This window comes from Mauremys mutica, chromosome 1 (assembly GCF_020497125.1).
Source record: "Mauremys mutica isolate MM-2020 ecotype Southern chromosome 1, ASM2049712v1, whole genome shotgun sequence".
Lineage (NCBI taxonomy): Eukaryota > Metazoa > Chordata > Testudines > Geoemydidae > Mauremys > Mauremys mutica.
Genome location: NC_059072.1, coordinates 336545911 through 336561032, shown reverse-complemented (window position 1 = coordinate 336561032; position 15122 = coordinate 336545911). Strand labels below are relative to the sequence as shown.

Genomic DNA, 15122 nt, shown 5'->3' with positions numbered 1-15122 from the left:
TGGTGTAGTGAGCAGAAGAGAGTAGAAGACATGCTTCTAAGTTTTGTTAGCATTATGGCAGCCGTAAGAAATGTAAGCATAGTTACCCTTGATGTGGTTCTGTTCATGCCAGGGTAGATTTGATTTAAATCAAATTGATTAAAATCATGATTTAAATCACTAGTCAGGAAGACTCGATTTAATTATGGGTTTCTACATAAAAGTGCATTCTTGTTGATTGTTATAACCTTAATGCACATTCCTCACAACTCAGAGATAGATGTAGGTTTCATTTTTAGAAAGTACACACTATACATTTTTAAACAGTGATTTATTTTGAAAACTTTTCAGATTAGTTTTACAGCTATATCAGAAACTGAATGATTGTTTGGTTATTTCATTTACCAAAGATAATTGAAGCAGATATTTATGAAGTCATTGGGAGTTGAACTATCTCTAATTCAACAGGTTAATCATTAATATTTGGAGGATTATCTTGCCATGTTGTACTAGGAGGAGAACATCACCAGACAGACATGTAAATTGTTTTATTTAAGTAAAACAACAACATTAAGTATTCTGGATTTTTTTCTCTAACAGCAAACATATAATATTTTAACAAAACAAGCATATGTCCCTCCCTTCTCACATTTATCTCCAGACTTCTTCTCCTTGTCCAGATCTATTCCAGATCTTCTATTCATTGAACTTTTTAAAACTTTGCACTTTTAGAGAGAGGTAAGGGATTGACTCTGTGTACACAAATTTGCAGAGGGACAGTAGAGTTGAGGTCTGTTATTTCTCACCTCTATATATTATTTATTTATTTAAAAACATTTTTGCTGTTAACAAGCATGTACCTCTGGAGACACAAATCCACAGTTTGAGAACTTAAAAACTAAGCTTCTCTGATGGTATCTTCTAGACTGAGCACTGAGTCCCATTGAGTAGATAGAAAGATTAGCCTAAATAATCTTTACAGAAGCCCGTGGAACCCCATAAGATTGGGTCCCTAATGCATGAACTATTGGAACTCATTTACAAAACTTTTCTTAAACATTACATGAATATTGTCTCATACTATAGAATTAGAATGTATAATCCCTATTCCATGATGAGATATCTTTGAGCTATAATGTATCTTAATTAAAACTATCTTTAAATAGTTTTTTCCTCAAAAAGCATTTTATCAAAATCCGATTTAAATAAAGGAAATCCGATTTATTTGATTTTTTAAAAAAATATCATTGATTTTTATCTACCCTGGTCATGCTCTAGCTAGATCTTCCTTTTACCATATTAAGAACATCTGTACATATTGAGTCATGTTCTCTCTACCTATGTGGTGGTGATGGTACTCTATGAAACAATTATGTTCTGCATTAGATGACTGTTATTCATGGGTTCAGTGAACGTCCACGTAAAAGGCTTCATGGACTTCAGATTGAATTGAATGCTGCCATTTGGATTATTACAGATATTTGGATTTCTCAGCCCTTTCTTTCAATAATACAATCTCCACATTTACTTCCCATTACTATTTTGTGGCTATACCTTGATTTGTGCTCTTGCCAAATTGTATAAGCTAAGCAGAGTCAGGCCTGCTCAGTATTTGGATGGGAGACCTCAAAGGCTAAACTGGTGCAAGAAATGGTATTGATGATTCAGTAGGTGGTACTTGTTCCTATCTTGGTGGTGTTGGCCTTGTGCTGTTTGAATGACTGCCTTTCAAATGACATGTAAGCCCAAGGTTCAGGCCACTTATGACCATTCAAGATCCCAGTGTGTTTCTTAAGAGCCATGGTGTTAGCCTTGGGATTATAGCCAAATTCCAATGTGGGCCCTGTTCAGACTAAGAAAAAAAGTTGCTTTGCTCAATGGTATTAGCTCAATCAGCCTATCTTAACTCAATTGAAAACTCCATTAAATACCAATATAGACACAGTTTAAGTGCTTTAGCTTGATTTTAGCAGGTCACGGTATTGTCTAGGCAAGGCCTTTTAGGGACTGATACCTCACTCGAGTTGAACATTAATGCTTTATATATCCTGTGAAATCAGAGATTCCCCGGCTGTTTGAGATGATATAAATATTTATTCCTAACTCTAGAGATTAAAATCATGTCAGATTAAAAAGGGGATTGATGCAGTGATGATGGAAATAAATTTGTAATCAAAATAATGTGATTTTATGAGCTTATGTTACATACCCTGTCAGGGCTAGAAATTAATTCTTTATGTCTTTGTGGGTGAAGGTTTCCCAGCTTTCCAGTGATATAGAGCAATAGTCTAGATTCCTGAGGGTTCCCAGCATGGCAGGCCTTCAACAATCACTGGTCCCTCGGTCTAACAGTGCTTTTGTGGCATTGAACGAGAACTGAATATAGTAAATCCTGAACCTCAGAGCTTTGAAGCTTTCAGTGCTTAGTTTTGAACCTACTGAGCCTCTGACAGCTGGAATTGCCGCCTGTGTTTGGTTCAAAGCACAGCTGTGCTTTCTTTTCATTTATGGTTAGGTTTAAGGCATATTTTTTTCTGTGGCTTGTATAACAGAGCAGAATAGTTGTGTTTGAAATTATGGTGTAGTATAAACCTTCCTGGTATGCTAGAAAAAGCAGTGTTGCATTGTATTGAAAATTTGTCCTGTGTAGCCCTTACCTGGGTGGCTGACCTTGGATACATTTTCCATAGTAAAGGACCAATCCTGCAAGGTGCAGAGCACCTCTTGAGAGATTCTGAGTGCCCTCAACTCTCAATTAAATCACTGGGAGTTGAATATGTTCAGCACCTCACCAGAAAGCACTCAGACCTGGCAGGAATGGGCCCTAAATCAGAAATGATGTGAATAAAAAAAGAGGTATGGATACTCCAGTAGAGCCACTCAGATCATTCAGCAAGATGCAAATCGTTATTCCAACATACGGCCAACATGAGTCATGGCAGCAAGACTTTTCACTGACTGGTTTATTGGCATTGACATCCCATTTTTGTTTCTTATAGGCCCCCTATCTGCTTGTTACAACCCCAGTAGCCCTGTTCAGATACTGGAAGATATTGGCTTTCTTTATCAGGACCATCAGCTGTTTGCCAGCAGGCTTGATGTTTCCCCGTTAACAGCAGAGGCAGGCAGTGGTGCTAAAAATAAAGCTGGTAAGAAAGCAACGACCCTTACACACCTGCCTGTAGAATTAACTCCAGTTCCTTTTTCTGTTATCAACTCCTTGAAGAGAAGTTTAGAGTTTCTTCAGAATGATCTGTAAAAACTTAAGAAAATCATGGGCCAAATCTTGATTCCCATTGAAGTCAAGAGAAATGTTGCCATTTACTTCAGTGAGAGATCTGGATTTGATCTTGTGTCATTTTTCACCCAATACAACGTATCATGTTACACTGCAGTAGTCAATTGCTCTTCACTGGACAGTTAGACCAAGGTGGATGAGACTCTGTTTAGGGAATAGGACTGCAAGAATCCTATGAAAAATAAGCACAGATCAGTCCTTTTGGGTCAAGTTTTCAAAAATAGGCAACTATTTTTTGTCCCCAAAATATAGAACTTAGGGTGCAAATGGATGACTGGCTAGGCAGGTGCTGTAGAGAGACCTCCATCATAGGGATGGTGTCCTTAGCCTCTATTTGCCAGAAGCTGGGAATGGGCAACAGGGGATGGATCACTTGATGATTACCTGTTCTGTTCATTCCCTCTGGGGCACCTGGCATTGGCCACTGTCGGAAGACAGGATACTGGGGTAGATGGACTTTTGGTCTGACCGAATATGGCCATTCTTATGTTATGTTTTCTGCTTATGTATTATAACTTGCTTTCTTTACTGTAATCTTGTCATTTGCCACCTCCTATGTGTTTATCTCATCCACATGTTGTGTATTGTCATAACCTTGATTGAGAACTCTTAGGGGAAAGAATATTTTTACAGTGTGTCAGCACGATGGGGCCCTGATTATTGGCAGTGGTTTCTAGATGCTACAGTAATATAAATCAATGGTAATAGCTGTAAATGAAAAATAGGCAACTGCAGGTACAGGTTAGGTAAATACACATGCACGTATCCAACTGAGCACATAAATGGATGTTTTTGAATCTGTACATTTTGCAGGCTCACCTTACGGGCCTATTTTTAAAAAAAAATTGGCCCTTCGTTATTTTGCAGATTTAGATGGAATTTATCCCTTTGCAAAGTGTGAAAATGTTTACATTTTAGTGATTTTTACATATGTGTTCTCTGCACTCAAGCCCTGATCCAGCAAAGCACTTAAGCAGGTGTGTAACTTTTATCAGGTTAAGTAGTTCCATTGACTTCAACTAAATGGACATTGTGAGATCGAAGCACTTCCTGGCAGTGCTTAGACCCTGCATAGGCAGATAATGTCCTCTGAAAGACTTTGCAGAGTGTGTGACATGACTGTAGTGAAACTGCATGGTATCCACTCTCCCCTGGAAACCCTACAGTCATCTTTAAGTCTTTGCCACAAAAATGTTAATAGAAGTGACCTATTTTCATAGTGGAGAGCTGAGGGTTTTTCTTTTCTATCCAGCATCCAATTTGTATGTAAGTGATCACACAGTGTGAGCAATAACAGATGAAACCTCAGGGAGGTACCAAACCTTGAGAGAACATTTGTTTTTTAATTACTTTCACATTAATTTTTTTAAATACTTATTAAAAACTGCTATGAGAACTGAGAACAGCAGGCTTCAGAAATAACATTTCCAAGAGTGACCTCAAAAAATGAACACAGAATGGTGCTTCCTCGTTGCCTAACAATTTGTGATGATTATATCCAACTCCTGAGGACTTGATTCTAATCTCGTTTACACCCATGTCTCTAAGGAGTAACTTCATTGGTCTCGATGGAGTTACACCCCTGTGGAACTGGTGCATGGTAAGTGAGGGGGCAGCAAGTCCTGGTGAGATTGTGTAGATAGAATTATTGCTTTGCTACAGTCTAGGAAATTCAGGGAAGACCCCAGCTACGTATTTCACTTTTTGCAATTCATTAGGTGCAACTTGTTTCCAGTAGAAAACTAGGTGAGTGGGTTCAAGTGCTGGAAAAGTGGATTGGAATCAATTCAGACAATAGTCAGTATTTTGCACAATCTGTGCAACCTTATTGAAGTCAATGAGTTTCACAGCGTACAAATTAATGTGGTATTTGGCCCACTCAAATACAGTACTTGGAGATTTGTGACTTTTCCTTAGCTCCCGTCCTCCTGTGGCTCAGGATATTGCACTATCCTTTTTATTTTCTGTGTCATTTATGGAATATATTTTATCTAATCGGCCTAGCTGTGATATTTCTAAGGTGCCTGACACCTGGGAATAGAGCAGCCAAGGTACTGTATAAGCAGATCTGATTTACGTAGCAGTGCATCTGTCACCCTATCATCTTGTTAGAACTGACATGTCAAAATTACTGTTAATCATGTAGAGATAGCATAGATAGTTAGAAATAAATCAAATTACTGGACTAAGATAGTAGATTCATGGCCAGATTCTGCTCTTAATTACACCAGTACAACCTCATTATTTTTAATAGCATTTCAGAGTTTTCCCACGGTTATCCTGCATTGTTTGGTAAGGAGGAGAGGAAGCAGGGTACTATAGTGTAAAAGGATTAGATGATTTCTCAGCAGTTGCCAGCCTTAAATAATGGTGTCATCAGAAAATATAAATCCTGACTTTCTTCTGTTCTATGTTTAGTTGAGGACCCTCTTTGCAACTTCCACCCTCCAAACTTCCTTGGGATCTCAGAGGTGGAAATGAGAGGTTCAGAGGATGTTGCAGCTGGAACAGTATTACAGCGATTGATCCAGGAGCAGCTGAGGTATGGCAATCCAAATGAGAACATGAATCTGCTGGCAATTCAGCACCAGGCCACAGGGAGCGCAGGACCATCCAACAGCACTACAAGCACACTTTCTTCCACAGAAAACCTCACACAAGAAGACCCACAAATGCTCCAGCAGTCAGCACGCCAGGAACCTCAGGGGCAAGAACATCAGGTGGACAATACTGTGATGGAGAAACAGTCCAGGGCCACACAGCCTCATCAGAACAATGAAGAACTACCAACTTATGAGGAGGCGAAGGCCCAGTCCCAGTTTTTTAGGGGCCAGCAGCCAGGTGCTGTTGGCCCAAGTTTTTACATTGCTGGAGTGTCCAATCAGAAATCGAGAACGGAAGGGAGAGCAACTGTGAATCGGGCCAACAGTGGGCAGGCTCATAAAGATGAAGCACTTAAAGAACTTAAGCAGGGTCATGTCCGATCTCTAAGCGAGAGGATAATGCAGCTGTCCTTGGAGAGAAATGGTGCTAAGCAACACCCTCCTACCTCAGGGAGTAACAAAGGCTTCAAAACTGGAGGACCCCCACCCGCTCAGCCTTCTGGCAAAGGAATGGATCCCAGAGGTCCCCCGCCTGAGTACCCCTTCAAAGCCAAGCAGGTGGTGTCACCAGTCAGCAAGACTCAGGAACACGGGTTGTTTTATAATGACCAGCACTCGGGGATGATGCAGATTCTCAAACCCTCCTACCCTGCTCCGCTGCCAGCAAGAACGGAAGGAGCAGTTGTCAGATACCAGCCTCCCCCAGAATATGGTGTGACAAGGTAATTCTAGCTCCTGGCCTTTGATGTCCTTGCTTGTGTAAATACTCTTTGGCTGTGAACTTTTTTTTAAATTGACATTGTTGATGCTTTTAAGCAAACAGACCTACTCTTTTAACCCGGCTTCTTAGCTTTGAAGGTGAACTCCATCAGCTCCGTAACGCTAGAAAACCGAGTGAGTTCATCTGTGGGCATTTTTTCCCGTTAAACAAGTTGAACTAAGGAATCAAATTGCACCAGACTTTCCCACAGACCTAGAAATATGCTGTGTAGGTCATAAATAACTCTTTTCTGAAGGGATAAGTGAAAGTGCAGTTGTACAAGCCCTGATCCTGTGCCCATTGACATCAATGGAATAACTCCAGTTGGCTTGTGCGGGTTCTGATCCTATATAAACAAAAATGGGTCTGATTCCCATTACACTAGGGCCATTTTATACAACTAGCAGTGCAAAAGAGCCGTAAAATGGATGTAAATATAATTTACTCCCATTTCAAGGCCCTTTACACTGGAAGAATGGTGTAAAGTGGCCTTAGTGTAAATGGGAATCAGGCCCCATGATTATAACACTGATGATATATTTAGATACAGTGGACTATATTCTGCTCTCAGTTACAGTGGCATAAATCTGGATTAACTCCACTGAAGTCAATGGAGTTACTCTGGATTTACACTGCTGTAACTGAGAGCAGAATTGGGTCCAATATTCTGATCATCTCTGAGCTCTAAAGTTCTTCAAAAACTAATATTGTATTTAGAAGTTCTTCAGTATCTTAATTCCTATTAATTTCACTTTACGCATAAACGTAAAAGTATCTGGATATATTTATACAATTGAATTATAGTAGAAAAAACATCAATTAGGTATGTAATTCTTCATCGTTAATCTAATACCAAGCTGTACAGATGTCCCCATTTTAATGTAGGTTATTTGAAGCAACAAAGCTGTAGGTCACCACCATAGGTAGTTAGAGGTGCCATAAACTTTCTAACACTTACTGTGGTTCAGCTTCTAAATTAAAGGGCACAGTGCTACCTTTGTAAAACCCTATTTGTCAATTGTTTGTAGTTCACAAGTAAGAAAAAAAATGCTTTGGGCTGAGATTTGGCCTAAAAAATTTAGTCAAGCAGTATTAAAAAAAATGAAATAGTGTGTTGGTTCTTTTTAAATGAGAGTGTGAACCCCTCCCCCCCAAAAAACCAAAAAACCCCAAAAACATAAACCCAAACTCCGTGAGGTAACGAGTTACCTGCTTATTTCAGGCTGTTCTCATTGTGTGTGAATTTCACTCAGAGGGTAAAATGCTGTCTTGTGCAAAGGGCCCTGTGTGCCTCTTATGTTCCACTGAAATCCTCACAAGTGGGCTTATGTGGCGCGTAGTCCCTTGTGCTGACCTTCTGCACAGGGGTGAGTTTTCCCTCAAAGTGCATAAAAAGTCATCTTAAAATGTTACCTTCTGTGGACTGACTCCTGAGAGTTAGTGGAAACCAGTTAAGCATCACAGCGCCTACTGAATTCTCATGCTCCTGTCTGAAGGTGGAGCTTGGCCTTGAGTATGCCTTAAACAATGAGGCTTCCACCATTCCTTGGGGAATTATCCCATAGTCCAATGGACCGCACTGTTAGGATATTTTTCCTGATATGTATAACCTCTGTTTCACCCCATGATTCTTAGCAATTCCTCCTTGGTCTCCCCAAACAACATCTCTCCATCCTCCTTGGATCTGGAGGACTTTAAAAATCCACATATTTGATGATGTGTTAATATTTTCCATGTTAAAAGTGGTCTAATTAGATATTTATTGACCCATAAATCCTTGAAGCTCCTTTGACTTTAACTCCCAATGCAGAGTTCCTCCTCTTTCCTCAGCGTTGGCCCACGGTAAAGCTGGAGTATGGTCTGAATTCCCAGGTCCAGCTCTGCATTTCTGATTTTTTTTTTTTTTTGGAAAGCAGAAATCAGAACATTATTGTGAGTGTTTGAAATACTGTAGGTAACTTGTTTGTTTTCAAAATGAGGGCTGGTAAAGATGATTGCTCATTCAAATAGTACAATGGTTGTAGAAATTGATTAAATAAAATCTGATCCTGCCAGGTGGGGATGCTCAGGATCAGGACCTTGCCGCTTTATTTGCAAGCACGAGCCTGCACTGGTGGCCTGCCAGTCTTCCCTTACACATGTTTAGACTTGGGAACATTATTTGAATTTCACCAGCTAAACATTTGTTTTGAATACCAGCATTAACTCTCCGGAGTTTGTGTAATTTTTCAGCTGAAAATTATGCTTATAAGAGCCAAGTGAAAATCCCTGTTGCTGATAAGAAATAGCTATATGAGAATGGGAAATGCAAGATAATGGGGTCACGTTCAGGTTATATTCTCAGGAAGCGTAACAGGATTCCAGCTGTGATTCATTATGTTAACAAACATTGCAGACACCAAAGGGATTAATCTCCACATAAAAGGGTGATGGCTTGATTTTTATAGCTCATGAAAAATGCTGATTCAGTAACCAAAGAGCTTGTTCTGCTGAGTCTCTTTAAATATTTTTTGGGCAAGACCCTGTATACTAAACCTCAGAGCTTACTCCAGTGTATGTGGCAGAGCTTCATTGAATTCTGTGTCAAAGTGGGAATGATACAGTGAGGTTAATTGATTGTGAAATTGTTTGGGCCCAGTTTGTGAACTCCTTATTGCTTACCAGTGAGCAGGTACTCTTACAAGTAGTCCCACTGATTTCAATGAGACTGCTCATTTGGGTAACATAATAACGGCCATACTGGGTCAGACCAATGGTCCATCTAGACCAGTCTTCCAACAGTGGCAAATGCCACATACTTCAGAGGGAATGAATAGAACAGGGCAATTGTCAATGATCCATTGTCCCCTGTCGTCCAGTCCCAGCATCTGGCAGTCAGAGACTTAGGGACACTTAGAGGCTGGGGTTGTATACCTGACCATCTTGGCTAATAGCTATTCATGGACCTATCCTCATTAACTTATATAATTCTTTTTTGAACCCAGTTATACTTTTGGCCTTCATAACATGCCTTGCTAACAAGTTTCACTGGTTGATGGTGCGTTTTGTGAAGAAATACTTCCTTATGTTTGTTTTAAACCTGCTGTCTATTAATTTCATTGGGTGACCCCTGGTTCTTGTGTTATGTGAAGGGGTAAATAAATAACACTTCTCTATTCACTTTCTCCATACGATTCATTTTATAGATCTGTATCATATCCCCTCTTAGTCATCTCTTTTCTAAGATGAACAAGTCCCAGTCTTTTTAACCTCACCTCGGATGAAAGCTGTTCCATACCCCTGATCATTAATTGTTGCCCTTCTCTGTACCTTTTCCAATTCTAATATATTTTTTTGAAGATGGGGAAACCAGAACGGCACACAATATTCAACGGGTGAGCATGCCATCAGTGTATATATAGTGGAATTACGATATTTTCTGTCTTATTATCTGTCCTTTTTCCAATGGTTCTTAACATGCTGTTAGCTTTTTTGACTGCCACTGCACATTGAGCAGATGTTTTCTGGTCCCATCTATATGATAGCTGAGCTTTTCTGGGGTTTATTTTCTGTGTGTATATTCCTACTGGCAGTGTTTAAACAGTCACCATCTCTGTCACTGGCAGATAATTGTTCAGGAACAGTTTGAACTACTTTATTCTTGCATCTGGATTTGTTACAGTTTATTTGCTTTTGCACATAGACTGTGTATGTCATTCTTTCTGGTACTTCTGATACAGCTCCCCTTTGAAATGACAATTTATGGTCTGTTTGGCAACAGGCGAAACGTTCAAAATGAGGATTCAGCCTTGGGCTAATGTGGCACTGATTTGGTAAACATCACTCTGATTTTGGGCCATTTTATCTTCCATGTCTTTTGCCACAGTCTTCACTGACACAGTGATATCCCACAGCTCAGGATTATGTAAAATCAGCATCTGTGAGCAAATGGCTGGCATCTCTAACCACACACCAAATAGTTCCTCGAACCATCATCCAGATTTGTTCCAAATTGACTTGGCTTCTTCAGTTGTGCCACATGCACACTTGTGAGCTTGGCAGGCTGCTGATTCCACTTATGAATCTATGTGCATAGGTTTTACTTCCCACAGGTCTCAGAAGGGAATGCTACCGTTTTGTTATGCTGCACCATAAGCATCAACAAACTGCTGTAGTCTTTCAATGCATGACTATCAGTCCTCACAGGTTTCGTCATAGGAAATCGTTTTATTTCTAGGCCCACAATGATCCTGATTAAAATAAAGCATCAGACAATTGCTCCTCATCCCAATTTGTTCATTGTTCAGAGAGTATTAGTGTAGATTAATTATCTAGGTATCCCATCCATGTCACTAATGTGTGGCATCAGAAGATGCAGTGGAGGACAATCATGAACAAACTAGATTAACAGCAAATAAATAAATAAATAAATACAGAAAAGCATCCTCTAACTTGTTACATCTAAACTTAGGCTGTCAATTAATCGCAGCTAACTCACACGATTAATTAAAAAAAATCAATCATGATTAAAAAAATCAGTTGCAATTAATCGCAGTTTTAATCACACTGTTAAACAACAGAATACCAATTGAAATGTATTAAATACTTCCATGATAAAGTTTTCACTACAGTACTTGTATGAGGTGAATTGAAAAGTACTATTTCTTTTGTTTATCATTTTACAGTGCAAATTTTATAATAAAAATAATAGTATAATGTGAGCACTGTACACTTTGTATTCTGTTGTAATTGAAATCAGTGCAACTTACAAATATAGATTTTTTTTTTGTTACGTAGCCACACTCAAAACAATGTAAAACTTTAGCGCTTACAATCCACCTAGTCCTACTACTTGTACAGCCAATTGCTCAGCCAAACAAGTTTGTTTACATTTACAGGAGATAATGCTGCCCACTTCTTATTTACAATGTCACCTGAAAGTGAGAACAGGTGTTCACATGGCACTTTTGTAGCCGGCGTTGCAAGGTATTTACGTGCCAGATATGCTAAGCATTCGTATGCCCCTTCATGTTTTGGCCACCATTCCACAAGACATGCTTCCATGCTGATGATGCTTAGAAAAAAATAATGTGTTAGTTAAATTTGTGACTCAACTCTTTGGGGGAGAATTATATGTCTCCTGCTCTGTTTTACCTGCATTCTGCCATATATTTCATGTTATGGCAGTCTTGGATGATGACCCTGCACATGTTGTTCATTTTAAGAACACTTTCACTGCAGATTTGACAAAACACAAAGAATGTACTAATGTGAGATTTCTAAAGATAGCTATAGCACTCGACCCAAGGTTTAGGAATCTGAAGTGCCTTCCAAAATCTGAGAGGGATAAAATGTGGAGCATGCTTTCAGAAGTCTTAAAAGAGCAACACTCTGATGCAGAAACTACAGAACCTGAAACACCAAAATAAATAAATAAATAAAAATCAACCTTTTGCTGGGGGCATCTGACTCGGATGATGAAAGTGAACATGTGTCAGTCTGCTCTGCTTTGGATTGTTATCGAGCAGAACCCGTCATCAGCATGGATGCATGTCCCCTGGAATGGTGGTTGAAGCATGAAGGGACATATGAATCTTTAGTTCATCTGGCACGTAAATATCTTTTGATGCCGGCTACAACAGTGCCATGTGAACACCTGTTGTCACTTTCAGGTGACATTGTAAACAAGAAGTGGGCAGCATTATCCCCTGCAAATGTAAAGAAATGTACTTCTATGAGTGATTGGCTGAACAAGAAGTAGGACTGAGTGGACTTGTAGGTTTCATACTGTTTTATTTTTGAATGCAGTTATTTTTTTGTACATAATTCTACATTTGTAAGTTCAACTTTCATGCTAAAGAGATTGCTCTACAGTACTTGTACTAGGTGAATTGAAAAATACTATATCTTGTTTTTTATAGTGCAAATATTTGTAATAAAAATGAGCACTGTACACTTTGTATTCTGTGTTGTCATTGAAATCAATATATTTGAAAATGTAGAAAACATCTAAAAATATTTAAATAAATGGTATTCTATTATTGTTTAACAGCACGATTAATTTTTTTAATCGATTGACAGCCTTAGTATTTATTTCATTTAAAATATCCATATCCAGATCAGATCCTGGGGGTCTGTAGCAGATCCCAACCATTATCCAAGTGGAACCTCTGTTACCTTTCTTCCCCAATTGATTTTGACCCAAATTCCATTTTATCCATTCCATCACTTCCAGTTTCTGTACAGTCTATCTCGTCATTAATATACAATGCTACTCCACCACCTTTACCTTTATTTCTGTCTTTCCTGAACAGCACATACCCTTCAATACCTGTATTCTAGTCATGACGGCTATTCCACCATGTTTCCATTATCCCTATAATATCTGGTTTCACTTTCTGCACCAGTAGTTCTAGTTCTTCTGTTTTGTTACCCAGGCTCCTTGCATGGGTGTACGGACATCTTAGTTGTTTCTGCTTGGCTTCACTCAGATTTCTCGCCCAATTAGGTACAGTCACTTTACTGCCAGTATCACATACCTGTTATTGTCAGTGGTATTGGCACTATCTTTCCTCTTGATGTCCATTTTCCTACCCTCTGTTGTTCCTTTCTCCATTGCTGTATCCTCTTTCACGTGATTTTCCTGCTGCTCAAATATTGGAATGAAGCATTGAGATTACACGAGCACCTCCCAACTGCCTCTCCTGAATTCCTAGTTTAAAGCTCTTTTCATCAGTTGTGCCAACCTCAATCACAGAAGTCTGTTTCCCTTCCTGCTCAGGTTGAATCCATCCCATGAGAACAGTCCTATGTTGGTGAACACCTTCCAGTGATCTAACACCTCGAAGCCCTCCTCATAGCACTGTTGTGCGAGTCATCCGTTGATCATCATAATCTTGTCTTGCCTCTGCTCTCCTCCTCCAGGTATGGGTAGAATCCCACTGAAGATCAGGTATCAGAGGGGTAGCTGTGTTAGTCTGTATCCACAAAAACAACGAGGAGTCCGGTGGCACCTTAAAGACTAACAGATTTATTTGGGTGAAAGCTTATGCCCAAATAAATCTGTTAGTCTTTAGGGTGCCACCGGACTCCTCGTTGTTTTTACTGAAGATCACCTTAGCTTTCATTTCTTTAAGCATTTTCCTCGGCCTGGTGTAGTCTTCCTTAATGCACCCTAACGAGAATCTAGCAGTATTCTTTGTCCCCATGTGAAGAACAATCAGTGGATTCTTGCCTGCTCCCATTAGGCTCCTCTTCAGCCTTAGGTCCACATTCCATATATTGGCTCCAGGCAGACAGCATACACTTGTATTCTCCAGATCAGCTCTGGTGACAGGCCTTTCTGTTCATCTTAGTAGGAAGTCCCCAGTCACATAGACCTGCCTCTTCCTGGTGTTTGGGGAGGCTCAGCCTCCTCCAGCCCATGATAACCTCCATCCATGCCTCTTCCCCTCTTCTTGTAGGACTAGCCACTTTTCTCTTCTTCCATGCTCTTCCATCTTCCATTACTGCCTGCCTGCCTCCTTCCATTTTCCAACTCAGCAAACCTATTCCTCAGTTCTATTTCTCCTTCGCTAGCCGGTCTTTTCCTCTGCCTTGGTCTCATAGTCACATGCTTTCACTGGCCACTTTTCTCATCCACAGTTCTCTGATCTGCAAGTCTTGAGGTTTCCCTTCATCCTTCTCTCTTCTTCTCTCTATCATCTGTTCAAATCCCCTTAGAAACTCAACCATAGTTTCTAGCTGCATCTCCAAACCTCTGGCCTTCTCTTCCTTTAGGTCTATCAGGCGGCACTTCATATAAACGAAGCACCTTTCAAGTACCCTCTCCAGAAGATTGTACATCCTGCAGCTTCCACATCTAGTCATCTTCATTCTGTGGGTCACTACTGCTGCTGCCTCTGTAGCTGTCATAGCCTTCCCTCCTAAATGCCTGTCAAAAAGGACAAACAAACAAACAACAAAACTATCCTGACAACACTAACAAAGTGCAATCACTAGTAAAAGAGTTATAAGGAAAAAAAATGAGAGCAAAGCTGGTTGAAAAATGATTTCAAAATTACCAAGTGTTCCAAGTGGACCTATTTTTCATAATGTTTTAAACTGAAAAATTAATAAAATTATCAGAATCATTATTGACATTTTTCATTCCCCAAAGTAGTGTTGCATTATTTCGTATCAAAAATTTTCATTTACCAAAAAACCAGGTTTTCAGTAAACAAAAAAACTCATTGAGTTCTAAAACAATTTTGACAAAAGCGTTTTAAAAAATTGATAAAAACATCACTGGAAATTTTGCAAAACGTGGAAAATGTCTATAATTTTGATGATTTTTCTTGAAGAGTCATTTTAAAAAATAGGCAATTTTGTCATGAAAAACCTTTTACACAGGAAATTTCAGCCAGCTCTAGTACAGAGTAAAATCATCATCTAAAAAAATAAAGGAAAATCGTTGGTATTTGTGTGCCCTATTAGTCCAAGGGACTACTCTGTTGACTTTCTG

At 39.4% G+C, this 15122-nt stretch overlaps 1 protein-coding gene across 2 annotated transcripts in view; it reads left to right on the top strand.

The window, feature by feature from the left end:
* Positions 1-15122, top strand: part of AMOTL1 (angiomotin like 1) — a 147724-nt gene that overhangs the window by 68345 nt on the left and 64257 nt on the right. Inside the window, exons 7-8 of one of the 2 annotated variants that reach the window (XM_045019661.1) lie at positions 2979-3128; positions 5696-6602. In XM_045019661.1, the coding sequence (XP_044875596.1) occupies positions 2979-3128; positions 5696-6602 (1057 nt within the window). The remainder of the gene's footprint in view (positions 1-2978; positions 3129-5695; positions 6603-15122) is intronic. The other variant, XM_045019665.1, reaches the window with a different exon arrangement.